This window comes from Podarcis bocagei (genome assembly GCF_964188305.1).
Source record: "Podarcis bocagei genome assembly, chromosome: 4".
In the NCBI taxonomy this organism is placed as follows: Eukaryota; Metazoa; Chordata; class Lepidosauria; order Squamata; family Lacertidae; genus Podarcis; species Podarcis bocagei.
In genome coordinates, this window is record NC_138128.1 from 32084662 (window position 1) to 32105682 (window position 21021).

The window sequence follows — 21021 nt, forward strand, 5'->3', positions numbered from 1 at the left end:
GCCCCGAAATCAGACACCACTGACTTCTTTTGGGCGGCAGCAAAATGCAGACTTACCTAGGAGTAGGGGCGCCAATTCCCCCCCATCACATTGAGGGGGCCCACCCTCATGTGCCCCCTCCTGCCCCCTGCCTAGTGCCAGCACTCTTCTGGTGGGGGCGGGGCAGAGGGTGGCAGGCCTCTCAATATGGGGAGGGCTCAGACCCCTGCCCAGAAATATTGCGGGCGTTAAACCCCCTTCCGCTCCCTACAGTTGGCGCTGCTGCCTAGGAGTAGGTCCCATCAGTGGCGTAGCGTGGGTTCTCAGCACCCGGGGCAAGGCAAGTAATTTGCGCCCCCTAACCCGTGGATTTTAGCACTTGAGTCTCTTCCGCGCCCCCCCCAGATGTTGCGCCAGGTGCACCCCCCACTCTACGCCACTGCTCCCACCACAAGTCTTCAGGACAGCCATCCGAAGCCTGGCGGCGGGAGGAGGTCTTTCCGCCCCACCGCCAGCCTTCGGAGCAGCCTTCCGAAGGCTGGCGGCGGGAGGAGGTCTCTCCGCCCCACCGCCAGCCTTCGGAGGAGGTCCGAGGACAGTGGGGAAGACGCGCTGTGCTTCCCCGCTGTCCCGGAGATTTCCCTATGGACTTTCGTCTTGCGAAGGGCCGGCCAAACGCGCGCCCCCAATGTTGCGCCCGGTGCGGCCGGCACCCCTGGCACCCCCCACGCTACGTCACTGGGTCCCATTGAACTGAATGGGCATTATTTCTCTCAGCAGGCATATATAGGATTGTAGTGCAACACTGGTATTAAAGGACAACAGATAGTTGCATTTCAGACTTTTGTGGGCAGTGAAATAGGTTCAGGCTGTGGCATTTCTGCACAGACACCAACCAGTGTGGTGTAGTGGTTAGAGTGCTGGGCGAAGACCTTGGTGGCCAGGGTAGACATCCTCACTAGGTCATACAGTTCACCTGGTGACCTTGGGCCAATCAAAGTCTCTCAGCCTAATGTACATCAAAGGGTTGTTGTGAGTATAAAAATGGAGAGAAGGAGAATCATGTAAACCACCCTGAGCAGCTGGAAATGAAATGAAATGAAATCATAAACAAAATAAATAAATGTTCTATGGGTCAGTTGTACATTAGAATATCAATATATCTGATTTCCAAAACAGTAAGACAATATTAGCTTCTTATTTAGAACCAGCATTAAAGTTTAATTTTCATCCTCATTGACTCCTGTGTAGCCCCAGAGCACCAATATACATCTAATCACTAGCACAGGGGAAGAAATCTGGCAAGAACTGAAATGTAGCTCTCCTTCAAAATTCAGAGTCCTCCAGATTTCCTGGGGCAGTCTCGTGTACAAAATACAAGCGCTAGGATAAAATGTGCATAAAAATGCATATATTAGGAAGCGTAACACACAAAATGTGTTGCATTAGGGGAAATTGTTTTGCAAAAAAAAATGTTTGTATTAGAGAAAATTGAATACAAATATGTGTATTAGGTAAAATTCCCACTAAAATGCTGGTGAATTTTCATGAAATTAAAAATAAATAAATCACAGACTGATGTGGAAATGTGGTAAACCAGACTTAAGATTTGAAAAGAAGTGGAACTGAGAGAAACCAAAATTGATAGATTCATCCACCCCAAGTAATCACAGCAAAGGAAGCTGTTATACATTTTTCACATCTCCCCCAAGATTATTGCTGTAAAGTTATCTTCAGTCTTTCTACTGAAGGGACATCCTCATATATTCACTGTACATAGTTTTGCTTGTGGCTCATTATTTGTTTTGTAAATCTCACAACCACCAGCCCCTTTCCACCGTGCAACCATGGTCCTAAACCGGCATAGCTGAGGACTCCACCAGGGCAAGTAGATTTAGTAGCAATATTACCAGCATTCGGTGGAAGAAAGTGAGGAAAAGATTACACTATCAGTCAGTTTAAAGACTAAGTCTTTAGGGTGCATTATTGTGTCAGTAGCACATGGAACTAAGAACAGTTATAGGGAGACAAAAAACCAGTTGCAGTTAATGTCCTCTAAACCATGTTCATGGAAAGTACTGAAAGTGTTGGCACTCTACAAAGTGCCTTATAAAAGCTCCACAGCCAACTCTCACTGCAGTTCAGGCCTTTTGAGGCAGTTTTATGGGCATCCCAAGCAGAGATGTAAAGAATCTAGGTCACTGGATCAGGGCAGGAACAGAGGGAGCAGATAAATAAGGTATAAAAATTATGTTTTATTGGAACTAAACTTCAAGCCAAATTCCTACATTTTTGTGACAGTTTTTCGGCATGTCACCTTTGATTAAGAAAGAAAAACCCAACCAAGTTTGGTTAAAAGGATTCATATTTCCAAACAGAGTTATGGGAGAATAAAAATATCCAGAGAGCTCTTTCAACATCAAAGCTAAGTTCCTCAATACTCAAGCTGTCTTAAGAGGAATGTCAGACAACGGCTATCTTTAGTTTCCCCATGGAAAAGGTTTCTGTTCCTTTCTTCCTCTTTTGTCAGATCAGTTTCCAAAATGTACACACCAATCCAAACCACATTTAATTGCAGGTAATGGCCTTGATAACCAGTCTGTAGATTAGTGATGTTTGCACAGTTCTACCATCAAGCTGTAGCAGAGTAACACTGATGCAGGGTGCCGATGGCAAGGAAACCAGTACATTCACATTGGGAGGAGGCTATTCATACAGTTGCTGTTATTTGTGCAATTGAAGCAATCTTGTCTTAGGTTTCTGAAATAATACAAATCATAGCAACTAAGGGCAATGTCACAGACCTTCCAAGTGTCCCTATTTTCCAGGGGCAGTCCCAGATTTACAGAAGCCATCCTGGTTTCTGATTTCATACCCAGAATGTCCCGCATTTCCTTAGGACATCCCTATTTTCATTGGAGAAATATTGCAAGGTATGGTGTTATTGTTTTTTAGTTGAGTTATGTACCCCATCCTGATATCCAGGGCAGGTTATACATGTTTTAATGAATAAAATAAAATAAGTGCAGCCTCAGAGCACCTATGACTCCTCTAATGTGTAGCTGGTGGGAACCTTGATTGGGTTTGTTGTGACTTGGTTTACAGGCTTCCTGTTTAAAAGCACCACTCACATCTACATTTATAACTGGTCCCAAGGCCAATTAGAGACTCCCTCAGAAATCCTTGCTCAGCTGCCAAACAGGCAACTAGCAAAGCCCATGTTGCAAAGGAAGAGCTCTGCACAAAGAAGAGTTTGGGGCAGAGGCAGCTTTTGAAGTCTGGTCCCCAACCTTCATGATTGGCTGGTCGTCCCCCATGTGCCGACCCCCCATTCCTCCCCAGGGTCAAACTACCCGTCTTCTTCATGTGGAAGTTGGGGCACTGCAGTTTCTCGCCATTTTGTGTTGGCAGCAGCAATGTTGCAGCAACTAGCTGAAGCCCACTTGTCAGAGTAAAAGTGTACACAGAAAGGGTAGGAATATATATATATATATATATATATATATATATATATATATATATATATATATATATATATATATATTAAAAAAACCTAACTGATATCTTCTGGATGACTCACTGGGAAGAATCCATCAAGATTTTAGAGAGGAAGGTGACAGGTTCCTACAATCATGATGGGAGGAAAGGGCACCAGTTGATTAATACACTAGATTGGAAGTAAGAAATAAAAGGTATTCAGGAATGAATGATAAGATTGCTGTTCTTCTCACTGAAAAATATTCTGGAGGGGGGTTGTTGTTAAGGTGTCACTAGTCAAATGGATTCTTGTCCACATGCAAAATTTGTGCTGCAGTGAACATAAGCCCTGCTCCACCACCTTGTGGAAAGAACTCAAAACAACAGCCTAGACTGATGAATTGTCACTATCATTTGCACAGCAAAATAGTGGCATGATTCTAAAAGAAACTGGATATCTATTAGCACAAGCCTCAGCAACCTATAAAAGAAAAATGATTCAAGCAAACAGAAAAAGACATATACAGTAAAACCCTAGATCAACACCACACCAACTTTAAATCTCACCTTAGCAATTATAGTTAACAGCCTAGTGATGTAACGAGCAGGGCTACTACATGAGAATCACAGAATCACAGAACTGTAGAGTTGGAAGGGACCCTGTGGGTTATCTAATCCAACCACATTCAATGCAGGAAGCTAAAGTCTTCCTTCCCAGCCTGGCTATCAGATGTGGCCACGGATTGAACCCAGGGCATACAAGGCAGGTGCTGTACCACTGAACTACATCTTCTGTACCAGTATCCAAACCAGACCTGAAGCTAGAGTGAAATGGGTCCTATTAATCCTCCTTATCCAGGCATGTCTGAATATGTACCTGAAGGAGCGTCTCCACCCCCATCGTTCAGCCCGGACACTGAGGTCCAGTGCTGAGGGCCTTCTGGCGGTTCCCTCACTGCGAGAAGCAAAGCTACAGGGAACCAGGCAGAGGGCCTTCTCGGTAATGGCGTCTGCTCTGTGGAACGCCCTCCCATCAGATGTCAAAGAGATAAACAACTACCTGACATTTAGAAGAGATCTGAAGGCAGCCCTGTTCAGGGAAGTTTTTCATGTGTGACATTTTGATGTATTTTTAATCTTTGTTGGAAGCAGCCCAGAGTGGCTGGAGAAACCCAGCCAGATGGGCAGGATACAAATAATAAATTATTATTATGATTATTATGTCTGCAGCTGGCTGGCCACCATTATCTTGATCACCATGCCTTGTGCAAGCCACAGGGAAGGGAAAATCTCCCAGGGTGGGAGGGCGGGGGGGAGGGAGGCTCCCAGGTGAGAGCTGGCAGGGTTCACCTTTCTCTGTGTGGGACAAGTTAAGATTTAACTTTGAAAGAAGACTTTGAATTCTTTTTCTTTTTTTCTTTCTTTTCGTTTAGATTAGGTTTTTTTATTGTAATGCATTACAATACAATCTTACTAGTAAAAAAACCAAAAGAAAAAAACACCATGTCCAGAAAAAAGGATGTTATTCATACGTGGGCTGTAGTTATCTAATACCTCAGGGTCCAGGAAGGACCTTGTCAAGAAGGGCCACATCACTGCCTCTTTCAAGGCAATGGGCATCATTCAACACTTCCTGGACCCTCCCAGTCAGTCCTTGCCTGCTAGATATTAGCCAAGATGGGCCAACAGAACATGTGATTGGCCTCGCTGCTGCAACTGTCCCTGCCCACAACCTCAGGCCGCCATAAGGGAAACTGATCCCATAAGTGTTGGCCAGATGGTGCTCTAATGACCTCCACAGGCCCTGCAACCATTGTGGCAGCAGGTCTGCAGCAGATGTGAGGGACTTTGCTCTCAGAGTGTGCGCTTCTTTTGATGCCAAAATCTTTGGAGTATCGAGTTTTAGTAAGTGGATTACTGCCCAGCATCTAAAATATTGCAATGACATCCAGAGACATATCTGCCGCACTGTTTATACATAGTTTTGTGGAGTAGATTGTGATCTCTGCTTTTCCTATGGAGGAGTGCATTCTAAAGGGCTGTTGGCTTATGCAGGCCCCCTCCCTTTTTCTCATAGTTAGTACAATCTCTCTCCCCCTCCCCGCTCCCCCCTATCCTAGAGAGCGCAGTGCAAATCTCCAGGGCCCCAGCATTGACTTTCTAATGGCTGACTTCCCCCCAATCCTTTTCTTTATGAGTAAACGATGTGCAGGATTCCTTTTTCCCTGGAGAGAAGCCCAGAGGCCAGTCCAGAGAGACAAGCAAGCATGCTCAGACAGAGCAGATATGTGTAACTATGACCCATATTATGTAGCACCCATGCAAATTAATCATTTTCCAGGCTGTGCTTCACATTTGATCCAAGGAAAGAGATCTAGTAATGGTTTTTTCCAAGGGGAAAAAAATGTTCCCAGTCGCTGACCAAATCTTTCTAGTGACGTATAAAGGCCTTGCAGTCTCACGTGGAAATTTACAGCAAACAGAATCCAATTTGTTTCCAAGCAGTCTTTTAAGTATTCCTGACACTGGGTTGTCAGTTCCACTAACCCTATTTTAATGGGAGGAAGATGGGGTTCTTTGTGCCAGCACTCAATGCAACTTGGCATTCATACTTTACAACTGAGGGAACCAAGCTATATTTCCACTTTTTGCATGTTTGCTTTATGAGTCTCTTGATGACAATCTAAATCCCAAATGTTCTTTCACAAACCATTAATCTCCCCGATAGAGCTCAAGGAAATAATGTGTAACTTTCCACAGTGGAAAAAGAAAGGGAGGATATGAGGTTTTTGCCTGCAGCTCCAGTGATATCCATTAGATATGTTCACTGCATGTGAGTATAATTGCCTCAGCACTGTGGTAGATAGATCCTGATCCTGACTCCACAGAACACAAGGCATTTGAATATTGTGGTAACAAAGTCAGGGCATTAAAGAAAAGACTTGCGAGAACCAAATATAAAGTTCTCAGTTCCAGAAGTTCCCTGATAACTGCAGAGTAAGGGTTGGCACACACAAAATGGCTGCCACTTTAATAGCTTCTAGCTATGATGACAGTGATCTGCCTCCATGGTTGAAGACAGTACTATTTCTGAGTACCAGTTGCTTGAAGCCACAGGAGTCAAGAGTGCTGTTGTGCTTGAGACCTGCTTGTGGGTTTCCTACAGGTGTTTAGTTGGCCAGTGGGAGAACAGGATGCTGGACTAACTGGACCACAGGCCTGATCCAGCAAGCTTTTCTCGTGTTCTTATATTCCATTTTGTGTGCACTTGCTTCTCAATCTCTCATTGTTTCTGCTTTGAACTGCATCCATTGGTTGTCAGTTATCTAATAGTGCGCACAGCTGGAAGCAGAAGCAACTGGTGCTGATAAATATGTTAGTAACAATTTTTTTAAATTATTGGTAACAGACAAACAATGGTGAATAAGTTGAGCAAGGGAGAAGGAATGGCTCAGAACTATACTGTTCTAAATACTTAGGCACAAGTAAAGCCTGAACTTAAATAAAAATAAAAAATACGATTTCCAACAATACCATTTTTATGGCTTTATGACAGTCTCTCAGATTTGGGGTTTCTCAAGCAAATAACACAAAGATTCTGTCTAGTACAGAAGATTCTGTCTAGTACAGAAATCTGGGTCATGTCCATTCCATAGCTTACAGTTATCTAGTTGTTTTTGGTGCTTTTAATTCAACAAATTATCTATGTACTAGCCAAACATTTTACAGCAATAACAACATTTTTTCCCTTCTTTCCCAGCCTCCAAAATACATTATTTAATTAGTTTATAGTTCTCTGGGCCTGAGTGGGCGGGGGATTCAGGCATGAGGGAAATCCTGTGGGGAACGTACTGTGAGAAAGAAGTGTTTGGAGTATGAGCTTCGTGTTCTTCTAATCACCACGAAGCCCGTAGCCATGAGCATATCTGGTAGGACTGAGAACCAATGAGTAAGCGAGCCTGTTTTCTGCCTACTTTCTCACCATGATAAACCTGCTTCAGAAATCTCATTGCAATTGTATAACTCATTACCATGAGGCAGAGCAGTGGTGTCTATGGCAGATTTCACAATGTCACAGAAAAATCAAAATAAAGTGGATGTGATTTTGGCAAAAGGAATAATAATAATAATAATAATAATAATAATAATAATAATAATAATAATAATAATATATTTATACCTCGCACATCTGGCTGGGTTTCCCCAGCCACCCTGGGCAGCTCTCAACCGAATATTAAAAACATGACAAAACATCAAACATTAAAAACTTCCCTAAGCAGGACTGCCTTCAGTTGTCTTCTAAACATCAGATAGTTGTTTATTTCCTTGACATCTGATGTTCCACAGGGCGCGCGCCGCTACCGAGAAGACCCTCTTCTTGGTTCCCTGTAACCTCACTTCTCGCAGTGAAGGAACCACCAGAAGGCCCTTGATGTTGGACCTCAATGTCTGGGCTGAAAGATGGGATTGGAGATGCTCCTTCAGGTATACTGGGCCGAGGCTGTTTTGGGCTTTAAAGGTCAGCACCAACACTTTGAATTGTGCTTGAAAATGTACTGGAAGCCAATGCAGGTCTTTCAGGACCGGTGTTATATGGTCTTCAAAAAGAAGTCAGCTAATTCAAAACAGATGCCCTCATATACTATATAAAGAAAGTAGGTTCCCAAAATTATGATTGACTCAGTCTAGACTAAAAATTCCACAGGTAAACAAATGGTCTCTCCATAAAGCTTAAAATGATTACAGACAACCAAAGAAACACGATCATATAAACTATATATAGTGGTTGAAGGAAGTTATTTTTTTCTACTTTTCTTTTGACTTTTTTCTAATCTTTCTATTTCTTTCTTTCTTTTTTTCTTTTTCTCTGTGATATGTATCATTTTCTTTGTATTTTTTCTTTTTGCTAATTGTTATTTTTGATATTTGGTAACCTGTATCATTTGTATAACCGTATTTTTTGGCATGTATGTCATATATATATGGGGGGGGGGACAGATGCCCTCACCATGCCAGCCTTGGCTTACCTTTGCTCCCTTGATGCTAGGTTTATTTCTACAAACACACACTGAGCTTCTCTCACCATCGATAGAACGTAAGAACTTAGGAAGGTGTCTTATACCAAGTCAGACCACTGGACCATCTAGCTTAGTATTGTGAACAATGCCTGGTGGTGGTTCTCCAGGATTTCAAGCAGGAATTGTTCTCAGCTCTACTGAGAAATACCAAGAATTCAACCTGGAACCTCTGGTATGCAGGACATGTGCAGTAGTACTGAGCTACAGCCCTTCCCCAAGAACATGTCCTTGAATGTAGCAGATTCTGGGCTTCCTACCTGTGTCCAAAGGCCTTCACTCCAATGACAACATAGCTTGGGGGTATTAAATGTGCAGGTAACGGTAAAGGACCCCTGGATGGTTAAGTCCAGTCAAAGGCGACTATGGGGTGTGGTGCTCATCTTGCTTTCAGGCCAAGAGAGCCGGTGTTTGTCCGCAGACAGCTTTCCAGGTCATGTGGCCAGCATGAGTGAACCACTTCTGGTGACGGAAGCCAGAGTGCATGGGAATGTTGTTCACCTTCCCCGCCTATTTATCTACTTGCACTGGTGCACTTTCAAACTGCTAGGTTGACAGAAGCTGGGACAGAGCAACGGATGCGGGTGTCACTGTGGTCTAAAGCACTGAGCCTTTTGGCCTTGCTGATCAGAAGGTCAGCGGTTCGAATCTGCTTAGTGGTGGTGTTAGACAAATATGTACATGTTGTATCTAATACTGCATGAGCAGTGTTCCATTCACACAGTGGGACTTTCCCCTTCTTCTTCTCTCTATCTGTGCACCCTAAAATCTGCTCCAGAAGTTTGTAGTGCAAGTGTCATGGCAACATTGGATGTAACCCATAGTCTTGTTCTTACATTACTCCTGCTTTTTTAAAAAATCTGCCGTTCCTCTTACTATGCACAAGTTGAGTGAGTCTGAATAATCATTTACCAAGTGGGAACTTAACATGGTGTGCTCAGAATGACTGGTAGCTCATCGTCTGTATTTTCCTTACACATAGTGAGGTCATCTTACCACTTGTCTGCTTTTCTACATTCCTATGCTGCTGCAGAAGTGATGTGGTAAGAGTCTGCTGTTCTACCAAACAATGAGCACATATTATTACCGACTGGTTACAGGCACTGAGTGGTGATAAATGGTCATCTGTAAGCTTCCTAGTCTGTTTGGATTAGGAGGAACTCTGCTCCAAAATTGCACCTATTTTTTATCCAGGCTATGTTACTTACAACAGGCTATGTTACATCCTCTGCTGTTGTAAGTGTGAAACAAATATAGGCCATGCAGAAGCATTGCTTGGTCAAACTGTACGTTCCACTGTAATTGTAGGAGGCGGAATTATATGAACGTGATGAACACACGAACCAATAGTGGTAGCCAACTAAGTTTTACTTAGAGTGGATGCATTGAAATTCATTGACCTAACTTAGTCATGTTCTTTAATTTCAGTGGGTGTACTCTGAATAAAACTTAGCTGAACCCAAAAACATAGGAAATATACATGTAGTGTTGGAAGGGACCCCAAGGTTTACCTAGTCCAACCTCCTGCAATATTCTGAAACAATCTGGAAGGATTATTCCTGCACTGCAGGGCATTAGACTAGATAACCCTTGAAGTCCCTTCCCAGTCTACAATTCTAGGATTCCTCACCCCCCCCCCCCGGAAACAAAGGGTTTTTGCTGTAGACAGCCCCACAAACCCACAAGGAAAATTTCCCTCTGCTGCATGTTGACTTTCTGAAATATTTTCTGCAACTACGAGTTACTAAAAGCTATAAAATTGCCTGCTTTCAACTATGAAGACACCACCCCATGCTTTAAAACCCAAACACTGTGCTCGTGATTTAAGGGGGGGGTTTCTATCTGTCTCAGAGTAAATTTTTTGAAATCCATGAAATTAAGGTGGTAATGACTCCGTGAAGTTCATTGATTTCAATGGGTCTCCTCTATGACCTAGTTGGATCCAACCTCAAATATTTAAATTTCCCATGCTTCAGAGCAGAAATGTAATTCAATGGTTGTTGTTTTTTTCCTCAGCAATGACAGATATCAGTTCCCTATGAGGTCTCATATAGTTTGATAATTCGTTCTATGACTAACAATTGTTCAAGGACACTATTCCATGCAAGCCCAGAGCACTTGATCTAGCATTTGCAGTAGAATTTTTTTAAAAAAATAACTGCATACAGAAACATATAGCTAGTCTCCTCAACAAAGGATGTTAAGATTCAAAGGAGCACAGGGGACAAAGCTAAGGGGGGTGTTTGCTCTCACCTAAACCCTCCCAATGCACATAGAGGCTAGCTATCGGAAGAGGATCAATTCACTACACCATCCCAAGCCAGGCAAAATAAGTGGATGTCCCTTCTGCGTTCATTAGTGTGAAGAGACCTGTATGTTTTCCCATGGGACCAGTAACAGCATTAGATGTGGAATTGTGAACAGGGGGAAAAGTTTATGTTGCACCCTCAAGCACCACAGCCCTGACCTGATTTGGCAGGCCGGTAAAGCTGCTGCTGCTGCTTCTGTTGATGATGTAGGAGATCCAGTCATGTATCATTTCATGTGAACCACCTTTATTTATTTATTTGCTAAGTAACGAACACTGCATAAAAATGAACACAAATGAAAGAAAAAACAGAACAAAGAAGTCATTGGTTATAGGTTCGCACAGCAAAGTCCATCAAGGATCTTAAGTTCTATATTCGTCTTTGCTTTTTTTCTCCCATCCCAGGTTTGCCCAGTTAATTTTAAAGACTGGTGTTCAGTGCTATCACTCATTTAATCTCTCTTCCATAGTTAAAAAAACAAGATTTTAGAAAGGTGTTTATAGACCCTTTTCCATTTGAGTAGGTTATGGTGTCATGCCAAACACAAGGTAAAAGTCTAAATTACCCACACCCTTGGCTAAGCAAATCTTGTGTGTCAATTTTTCAGCAATGGTTCTTCGCCATAATTCCTGATGTTAGTGAGCCAGGGTTAAGGAGCCGACTGTCTCTGCATTTCTCACTATAGCTGCTAGTGTCATAATGTCTATTATGTCTTTGGATTTACCTGTCTCATTCTTTTTGGTCCATATTTGTTAATAAAGCCAAGATTGCTGAAAACTATAGTGGGTGTTTTGTTATTACTTCTTTCCCCAAAACTTGCCACTGGCTCGCACAATTCCACCACATGTGTATGCATGTCCTTCTTTGATTACACCATCTCCAGTACATTATATTATTTGTGCAAGTCTTACCAAGGTTACATACAATCCATGCAATACTGTCAGTGAAATGTCCCTCAATTTAATCAAGATTGCTTTTCCCACATTTTGTTCCGTATATCCTGTGCTAGCTGACCTCATCTAACTTCTTCCCTTGTTCATCATAGACCCTTCAGTGCTAAAGTTGCCCTTGAATTCTACCACTTCAGACTGTAGATGTGGGGAGAGGGTCCCATTACCATATGCTCCTACATATCCTACCCAAAAAAATCCCTTCTGTGTGGAAAACTGCAAGGTGTGACCTGAAAGTTCAGTGAATGGTCACAGAAATCGGACAGCGAGAAATATTCCAACATACATACTTTACAGGCCTTCAAGGTAGGCCCCCTCTGATGCAATGCACCATTGACAATGTTCATAGAACTGTTGAAAACTTCTGGAGAAGTTCACTTCTTGTACTGCTTTCAATTCCCTTGGACATGTGAAATGTTGGGAAATCTGTGCCCTTTCAGGGCAGATTTCAGTTTTGGAAAAAGAAAGAAGTCCGGTGGGGCTAGATGGGGAGAATATGGAGGGTGGGACAACTCAGTAACCTCAGTAACGATTTCACGCAGAATATGCAATTCTTCTGCCATCATTTGGACAGACAAATGTCACTCCCACATCAATAACTCATGAGCCCTGTCAACATTTGCCGCCATTCTGCTTGTTGGCGGTCTGCCAGACTGAGGGTCATCTTTGATTGTTTGCCGCCCTTCACCGGAATGCTTAAACCACTCATACACTGTTTTTGAGTTTCAGCTTCGTCTCTGTACACAATTGTGAGCATTTTGTGGGTTTCCGATGCCGATTGTATGTTCTTGCTGTCCCATTTCTGTGACCATTCACCGAACTTTCCGGTCACACCTTGTGGGTGATTGGCAGAAGGCTTTGTAGCCTGGCCTTCTTCCTGAAATTGTCATTTTCATGGAGGAGCATTCCACCACAGGAGTCCCTGCCTATAGTCTGAAGTGTCTGTCCCCAGAGACCTAAATTTACCACCTCATTGAAATCTAGGTCTATGCTGGGCTCATGTTGTTTTGCCATCCCTTTCCCTGAGTACCACAAGTGCCTTCATTCTGGCAGGGGACAGGGGGGGTGGACAGTAAGGGGTGGTATTCAGGTCAACAGGCATCCAGGAAACCACTTTGCTTTCTATGTCATTGCCAATTAACTAGTCAAGTTAAGCAAGAGGGTTTTTTTAATGTTTACTTTGGCCAGATGTGAACATGCATTGCATTTGTGCCAAGGCCTATTTCTCCCAAGCAAATGAGACATATTTTATGGAAGTCCAGCACATTTTGCATTCCCCCTGCCCCACCCCCAGCTCACCCCGGCATGTAGCCAGGGCAAATCAGGCCTATGTTAGATCTTGGAGAGAATTTTATTGTGGACCTGTCAGCTAATTCATATATACTATATAGTTTTTGGCTTACGTCCCTTGTTGAAAATATTTCAAGAATTTCTGGATCAGGTTAAGCTGAACTTCAGTGTTTGTTTTGATTTCGTATTAGTTCCAATGTTGCTAAAGGTCACCAGCTTAATTGCATAACAACCCAAAATCAAAGTGAATGGAAATGTTTGAAGACTCCATGCACAGTTGGGAGTCAGAAGAGCAGACGTTAGAGAAACATACATTTTCAGATGGTACGTTTTGGTTACCCGAGTCTCAAAAGCCATTGTTTTGCCATGGAGTGGGCCATCACTTTTCCCTTCACAGCCCTGACATCTTCCAGTGGATCACAGTACAAGCAAAGCTGTGTGTCCCTTGCAGGAGGGTTTAAGAAGAAATTCAGCTTGGGATGCATATTAATAGGGAAATTTGCATTTCCTGAAACAACATGCAAACTAAAACAGCTATCCTTCAAAATTCACTGACCTCTGAATTTTGCAGTGTGATTTTCTGACCAAAGAGACCTATACAAAAAGGTGAATGTTTTAAAAAGACTGTAAAAAATGCATACATTAATGAGTGTTCTTGTGCATGAATCCTGACTGTGGGTTTCCCCACAGGCAATCTGACTGATCCCTGTGAGAACAGTACACACTTGGCTAGATGAGCCGTTGGTCTGGTCTGTAAGGTAGTTGGTGAAGCCGCTGCTCTCTGCCTTGCTTGCCCTACATTTCCAGGCTTTACTGCCATCATTTACAATCCTGCACCCTTGGAGCCCTTTCCAAAAGGTTAAAATCCTACAGTTTAGCCATTTGAAACAGGGAGCGCAAGACAGATAGTAACTAACAGTGCTGTTGCAACCATGTCAACACAGAAGTTCTACTGAACTCAGTGGGGCTTGCTCTCAGGTAATACATGAGCTTGCTTTTCCCCCTCTGCCCTCCCAGTCTTTTTCCCTTTTGTGCCATGGCTGTTAAATTGCAATTCTCCTGTTACTGAGCTGGGAGAATATTAAAAATGTCTTATTTCATTTATCATTTATTTATGTATTTAATCAATGGAGCTGGTTGCTGGGATTCTGATCTGCATCAGCTGCTTGTACCTACTTTATTACAACGGGGTCCCCTTCCCCATTACTTTTCTAATTTTCTTATATTCATTACTTATTGGGCTAAAGAGCACATCTCTGTTCTTTTGTCTTGCAGAAATCAAGAAAGTGTGCATACAGGCTTCTTTCCAATCCCTTGGTATCCAATTAAATCACTTTAAACCCATTATGCTACCAGCATGTATATGCGAGGTGTTTTGCAATTATGCCGTCTCTAACTGGCTTCCTACGGACCTGTCTAGGCCACACTCAGAAGCCTATCTCTCTTCCTGCCATCCCCTGCAGCCTGCTACTCAGAGTCCAGTGATTCAAGTGGGCCTTCAAAGGAGTACCAAGACAGCCCAACAGTCTTTTAGCTACGGCAAGCCCAGTCACATGTCCTCCACTTACATCATCAGCAGTAGCATAGCCCAAAAAGAAAATATGCATCACCCAGATAGAGGACAAAAGAAGGAATGGATTTCCATAAGTTTCTTCATCTTGCATATAGAGGCAAATTTAGAAACTGTAATTTAAATAGAATAACATAGTGAGGAAGATTGTGACCAGTTGACCTGTGTGTCTGCTCAGTCTGCTGCTCAAGTGCTAATTGTTGGTTGGCAGCTTCCAGGCTCAACCACTGCTATGTCCTAAGATGGCAATATTGATGCTCTTAGCGTTTGAATGTCATCACTGGAAAGCTGTAAGGTAATCTTTCACATTAGACAGCGTTAATCCCAGGAGAAGCAATGTCCCAGTTATATTAGGGTGGCAATTTGGGAACTAGTTGCTTGGGATTATCACCGCTAGTGCCGCCACAGACTTCCAAGGGGATCTTGTTGTGTATTAGATACAAGTCCAAATGCTCAACCAGAACGGCATTCCACATTCGGGTTAAGAAAACTTGTAGCAGTGCAGTGGTAGGGAAGCCCAGGTCCATGGGCCAAATTCAGACCCCTCTGAGCCTTTTTATCCAGCCCTCAGGACTCTCCCCAGGCCTGGGGTGGGAACCTTGTGTCCTGTGGCCAAATGCAGCACCCCTAGTCTATCGGGCCTTTGAGATGCTCCCCTGGCCCTCCTCCACTCCAGACCTCCCCTCTTCTCAACCCTGCTCTATGCCTCTTCGTGTTTTGCATGGCCAAAATGTGTCCTTGAACTATTATCATGCCTCCTGCCTAGATGGAGAGAGAGAGAGAGAGATGTGTGCAAAAAAAGTGAATTTTGCATGTCTGGGATGCAGCCTGTTGTAGAAAGGTAAGAGTCTTATTCATTGACCCACACAGGGGAAGACTTTAGTAATCTTTTGTAATATGGCACCTGTGAGAATTTGGTGCTCCCAAATGGATCTTCTCAGTTATTTTCTCAATTCTGTGCCCGCTCAGCTTGGCACCGTGTGTAGGGGAACCACCTTAAATCTCGTACTGCCCCACACATTTTTTCCTCTGCCCACCACTGGAATGCAACCCCCAAAAGCTTCCCTGTGAAGGAATGCAGTCATTCAGCTGAAAAAGGCTCCCCACTCCTACCATCAAAAGCAGACCTGTTTGTTCACTTCTTTCAGTGGCAATTTCAGCCACAATTTCCATAAACTAAAATGCCCACTGCCTTGTTCTGTGCTACCAAGTGCTTCAGAAACATTATCTTGTTGCACAAAATAAAAGTAGGTATGTTGGCTCAAAATACACGCTATGTGCAAGCTTTTGAGTCCCCCAGAACTCTTTATCAGGCTAGATGGGGGAGGAAAAAATTTGGCTGATGTTGAAGTCATGCCACTGTAATTTTGGTCTGTTGCAATCCTTACAACAACCTTAGCTCCATATTGAAGTGGTGGGAAAGCAAGGGAGGACTGAGTTTGAGACAGAGCAGCTTACTCAAGGCAGAGTTCATGGAAAAGGTGAGATTTGCCCCAGGGAATCCTGAGTCACAGAGACCCCATTGGAGTACTGAACACACACCGCAGAAAATTCACAAAAGAGTGATCACTTTATTTAAATAAAAATTAGTGTTTGTCAGAAAGGAACAGTTAAACTTAAATATGTAAGACAAATATATACAGCTTGGTATCAAAGTATATACACAATTGTCTTTTGAAGCAAAGAGAGAGTGACAAGTAGATTTGTACGGAAATCAAAGAAATGAGGACAAAGCAATGGAAAAACATGACAACTCGAAAGTCGGAGTTGGAAAGTTTCAGGATTCAAGTGATTCCAGGCAACATGCCAGAAGTAATTTGGCTCCTTTGAAAACTTAAAACAGTCCCTCTTGGAATAAAGCAACCCAGAATTCATGCTTGCGGGTTGATCGGCCGAGTCAATGAAATATTCCCATTGCCTTTAATGAGATCTGCAGCCACTCGTCAATGAGAAACAAAGTCTCTGCACAAACAAAAGTATCCCCAGTGACATTAGAAAGAGGAGGTGAAGGTCCCATTTAGTCTGTCCCCACTCATACAGAACTTGGAACTGAGACTTTCAGATGGGAGTGGGAAATGAGAGCTCTTTGCCTCATTTGTGCCTGTCCCCTTTTCATGCTCTGTTTTCCCACACCGTATCCCATGGCAATGAATATGTTCTGGAGCTATTTAACTCAGAAAACTCAGAGAGGCATTTTGGCAGCATTTCTGTTCTCATACTTATGAGACCGATCTGACGTTATTGTCCAGTGCAATGCATGATGGAAGCAAAACCCCTCTGCCCCAGTGCTATTAAACCCTCTATGAAAATTGTGCAGAGGTTTAACTGGCAAGTTTCAAGCATTTGTAATATGAACATACAGTGTGGTTCAGTTCTTCAGAGACACCAGTGCCAAACTATGGTTAAAAAGCTTACCTATGGCTTAGCATGATATTTGAACTGACAAACTGTGGTTTGCAGACAGCCAGCAAATGAGAACCAGGAATTAAGTTTGAAGAGCGTTTGCAAACAAAAGGTTGGATCCAGGCTAAGCTAGTAACGCTTTGTTCCCATTACAATCAGTGGGACAAGTTTATCGTTACTAACTTAACTCCCACTGATTTCAAGCATGACTAACTTAGTCTGAATCCAGCCCAGTGGTTTGTGATAATGGTGCTACAGTGTGAAATCTAAATTGCCAGTTACAGGCCATGTTCCGTATCTTGCATCATTGGAACAAGAGTGTTGTACAGATGGAAAACAAAAGCAGGCAAGCACATTTGAACCATGATTTGCCCCATCTGCTATGAAACTTGAAGTATGATTTGGGCTCTGATTCATGCTTTTCATATGATAGCTGAATGGAGCCATTGGGGTAAACATTCTTACAGCAAATCAGGACATAGAAATGCATGCATCATGGTGCAGACCTAGCCTGATCTGTGTCTGTTTTTGTAGAATTTCGCCATGGTGCCCACTCCGTTTCATTGTGTTACCCCACCCCACCCCCTCTAAATGCTACTAAAATGAAAAGAGTTTGAGTATCCCCGTGGATTGAGATCATGGTCTGCTGATATGGATGGATGTAGCTTCATTTCTTTCACGGACACTCTGAAAGAAATATTTGCTCAGATATACTTGCACATGAACCTACTTCTTCTGACACAGCTGCACATATTTGAGAGTCAAGAATGAATTAAACTATGCTCCTGCTTAGTCATTGGCTGAAGCAAAGCTCTTTGTTTGGTATTGCATTATCCCTGCCCTTGGTGACCACATTTTCCACAGAAACTCTTTCTTTTAGACTTGCTTATGGGGGTGAAACACTCATAAGACCAGATCCATGAGGCTGGCAGCTCATTCACGAAACATCCCTGATGTTTCTCATCTACTTCCCAGATATTTGCAGCATTCTAAAGCAAACAGAGAGGCCACGCAAACACATTTTCCAGGAGAGAAAAATCCCTCTCTGTCCTTAATAACAAGACTATTCTCCTATGCACAACAAATGCCTACCCAGTTGTTTTTCTGCTTGCTGCCTCTCCTCCCTGCTTCCAAGCACCCCTTCCATCACTGGTGCTCAACAAATCGAGACAGGAGGCAAAATGGGAAATGATTTTCCTTCAGTTCTACTCATTCGAAAGATGCTGTGTCTCCAGGTCCTGCAAGCGCTAGGAATTTTGGTGGATGCTTTCCGAAGAACCTTCACTGCTGTCATCGAGGAGAGCCACTTCGCCTGTTTCTCCCAGCTCAGCATCAGCCACTTCCTCTTGAATAGTGAGGTGAACGTCTGTCAAGGAAGACTCGCTCACGCTGCTGCCTTCCATGGAGCAGAGGGTGCAGGAGAGAGCCGGTGCCATGCTCTCTTGCAGCATGCTGAACATCATGGGGATCTGGACAGACCTCAGTCCCGAGATGGTGGGCAGAGGCTTGACAGCCTGTCCCCATGCCCTCTCCTCATCCTTGTAGAGCAGCAGCAAGTTGGATTTCTTCTCCTTCCTCTTGGACTTCATGTAGCCCAGCATGATGCCCATCAGGAAGATGCCGTAGAAGGACATCACGATCAGGACATAGAAGTATTCATTTCCGTTCCCTCCGCCTTTCTCAAGAGTGGACGCAGCAGGTCCTGTGCTTTCAGCAGCAAGCATGGGCTGGGTCATGTTCAAATGATCCATCGTGAACATCAAAGCACTGTGGGGGAACCAGGAACCTGCAAGAGGAAATAGGTCGGGACATCAAACCCAAAAATCAAAACCCAGAAAACAAAATAAATACAAACATTTTTAGAAAGCTAAATAGCTGCAAATGGGAAATCCTTGGTCTATCTATTTTCAAAAGAAAAGGAACAATGCCAAACGACCACCATCATCATAATCAGTATTTTATATACTTTGCAACTGCCCAGGAAAGATGCCAAGCATTCTTATTCCTTTATTACAGATGTGGGAGCTAATATTCAGGACCAGGGATGGAGACAGGGTGGCCCTCCAAATATTGCTGGATTACAATTCCCATCATACCGGCCTTTGTCTATAGTGGTTGGGGCTGGTAGGAGTTGCAATTCAACAATATCTAGAGGGCCATCATATTATTATGCTGGAAATAATACAGTAGAACAGTTTTATCAGTTAGGAATGTTTTAAGGAAGGTTAGAGGAGGTCCATCTCAATGACTTTACACCAGGTTTCCATCTAGCTCCATGACATCCACCCCGTCCGGCAGCAGCTTTCTGGCATCTCACAGTGCCTGCTCCCTGCTCCTTGATAATTGGAGATCCCAGGGATTGAACCTGGGATCTTCTGCATGAATAGCATGGTGTTGTGCCCCTGAGGTGTAGTCTATCCTTTATGCAGTGTGCATCTCTTGCCGTCCCCTAATTCTATGAGAGCTGGTGTCATGTTTGGTGGCTGCATAGACATGGTACCTTTAAAGCACAGTTCTCCTCTCAAGGAATTCTGACCACTGCAGTTGATTGAAGGTTGTTGGGAATAGGAACTCTGTGAGAGGTGAACTACAGTGCCCAGAATACTCTGAGGGAAACATGTGTTTCAAATGTGTTCTAAAGGTATAGTGTTTACGCAGCCTGGGAGTGTGAGCTGAGAAGATTCTGGTTCAAATGTCACCATAGCCATTGAGTTTCCTCAGCATCAGTCATCCACTCTCAGTTCTGCAAGATGAGGATAATACTTGCCCTAGGCTGTTGCATGTCTTACTAAGAAAAAGTGTACAAAATGCTATTTCTTATAATAATAATCATATGGCAGTTTTCCTTTCCTTTTGAAAAAAATATATAGAGCTTCATAGACTTGGGCTTCTACCGGAGCAATATTTTGGTTTTGTCTGAAGATAATCCAGCAGACAGCACCACAAAGAGAGTATGTGATCACAAATGAACAAAGGGTGAAAAAGCCATTCTAAAATACAAGAAATATTTAAACTTGGAAGGCAAAAAAAGTTTTGGGGGAAGGCTTACTATCCAGACAAGCTTAATGCATCAAAGCTCTGAGAATCTGAATACATAGCTTATCAGTGTTGTTCTACACAAGGTAATAATAAGAAAACGCTATTATATCTAGTGCAGTGAAACAAAGAAAAAGAGACTTGAACAACTTACGTGAGTCTGCAAATAATTTTGTGCTTCCCAAAGCTCCCAAGAAGACTGTTCACGAAGCAGTTTCCTGAGTTCTGGAAACTTTCTCTGTCCGCTGCCAGAATTAATAGCCTCTGAAGAGAAGTTTCATCACGTGATTCCCAAGAGTTTACAATAGCTGCATGCTGGAGTCAGTGCATGAACTCAACGGCTTGCGGTTTAACTGGTTGGATTCCTGACACCTCTGTGAAAATGAAAAAGGCTGGGGATGCTGAGTAACTTTTCCTAAACAAAGCTCAGTGCCAGAGAGTGTGGACACAAACACAACTCAGGCACTCACACTCCAGTGGTGGAAACTGTGATTTGTACCGATGGTCGCTTTATGCCAATGGAGGAAGAAGGTTTACAGGGCAATACAGTTAAGAGAAAGAGCAATCAGTAGAAAATCCCTTTCATGGCCATCTTCAAGTAGGGATGGAGGAATATGTCAAATATAGGGATGTATATATAGGTTTCTCAATTCCCTATCTTAATTTCAATTCTCCACATTTCCACATCAGTTTGTAACTGAAAGAAAAAGTACCGTATTTTTCGGACTATTGGACGCACCGGTCCATAGGACGCACCTAGATTGGGGGGAGGAAATAAAGGCAAAAAAAATGTATCCCCCCCCCAGGCGCGGGGCTGGGGCGGGGAAGCCCGAGCTTCCCCCTCCCCCAGAACGGGACCCAGAGCCATGCTTTGGCATCGCTCTGGGAACTTGCGGGGCTGGGGGAGGAGGAAGCCTTCCGCCAACCTCCAA

At 43.3% G+C, this 21021-nt stretch overlaps 1 protein-coding gene across 1 annotated transcript; it reads right to left on the minus strand.

The window, feature by feature from the left end:
- Nucleotides 1-16197: 16197 nt before the first annotated feature.
- Nucleotides 16198-20795, minus strand: KCNE4 (potassium voltage-gated channel subfamily E regulatory subunit 4). Its single transcript, XM_081192776.1, has 2 exons — nt 20244-20795; nt 16198-18839 (listed from the first exon to the last, which is right to left on the minus strand). The coding sequence occupies exon 2, from the start codon at nt 18811-18813 to the stop codon at nt 18301-18303; it is 513 nt and encodes a 170-aa protein (XP_081048902.1). The 5' UTR covers nt 18814-18839; nt 20244-20795; the 3' UTR covers nt 16198-18300.
- Nucleotides 20796-21021: the final 226 nt, after the last annotated feature.